Raw genomic sequence first — 940 nt, 5'->3', positions numbered from 1 at the left:
AAAAAATTATTTTCAAAATAAATCCAACTATTTTCAGCTCACGCCAACAAATATTTACTTATCGTCCCACCCTTTATAAGCTCCTCCGCCGCGCCCAAATTCCTCCGTAACCCTAATCTTTTCTATCACTTCTCCCAAATTCCCGCGGCGATGGCCGATCGAGTACACCCGGAGCCTACGCTTCCACCTCCGGCGGACTCAACGCTAAAACCGCAGCCAACATCCGCATCCTTCGTTATCCAGCTCCCCAAAGACCAGATCTACCGCATTCCACCCCCAGAAAATGCATACCGCTTCAACCTGTACACTCGCCGCAATGCCAAACGCCACCGTGGTAGCTGCCGCAGCTGTCTCGCCTTCTCGATTATCGTCCTCTTCCTCCTTTTCATCTCCCTCGCCATCGCTCTCGGTATCATCTTCCTCATCTTTCTCCCCAAACTCCCTTCCTTCTCCATCAACTCCCTCTCCATCCAAAACATCTCCACTTCGTCTGAGATCGACCTCACCATCCGATCTGAAAATCCAAACAAGAAGAATGGGATTTACTACCTCAACGGCGGATCGGTAGACGTCGAATTCTCCGGCAAGGTTTTGTGCCGGGGCGATTGGCCTGCCTTTTACCAGGGTAAACGGAATGTGACGATGGTAAAAACGGCGTTAAAGGGGTCGGGGACCCGTCTCTCTGATGATGTGAGAGGGAGACTGACGGCGGCGGGGAATCGCCGTGAGGTGCCGCTTGGGATCTACGCGGAGTTGCCGATGAGGATGAAGTTTGGAGCCGTTAAAATGTGGACGGTTACCGTTAAATTACGATGTGATGTAACAGTGGATAAACTGACGGCGGCTTCTCGGGTTCGGAAGGAGTCATGCAGAGTTAAGGCGGACGCGTTCACGTTTCTTGGCGTCTAATGGGTTTTTTTTTTTTTTTTTTTTTTTTTTT

The 940-nt window shown here is 50.4% G+C and overlaps 1 protein-coding gene across 1 annotated transcript; it reads left to right on the top strand.

Moving 5' to 3' along the window:
* The first annotated feature begins 73 nt into the window (after positions 1 to 73).
* On the top strand, positions 74 to 934 carry LOC110034683 (NDR1/HIN1-like protein 13). Its single transcript, XM_020738929.1, has one exon. It carries the CDS (start codon positions 151 to 153, stop codon positions 907 to 909), a length of 759 nt encoding a protein of 252 aa, XP_020594588.1. The 5' UTR covers positions 74 to 150; the 3' UTR covers positions 910 to 934.
* Positions 935 to 940: the final 6 nt, after the last annotated feature.

The sequence above is a fragment of the Phalaenopsis equestris genome, unplaced genomic scaffold (assembly GCF_001263595.1).
Source record: "Phalaenopsis equestris unplaced genomic scaffold, ASM126359v1 Scaffold192131, whole genome shotgun sequence".
Classification (NCBI taxonomy): Eukaryota; Viridiplantae; Streptophyta; class Magnoliopsida; order Asparagales; family Orchidaceae; genus Phalaenopsis; species Phalaenopsis equestris.
Note: the sequence above shows the minus strand (reverse complement) of the source record. Positions and strands in the feature narration are given on the sequence as shown.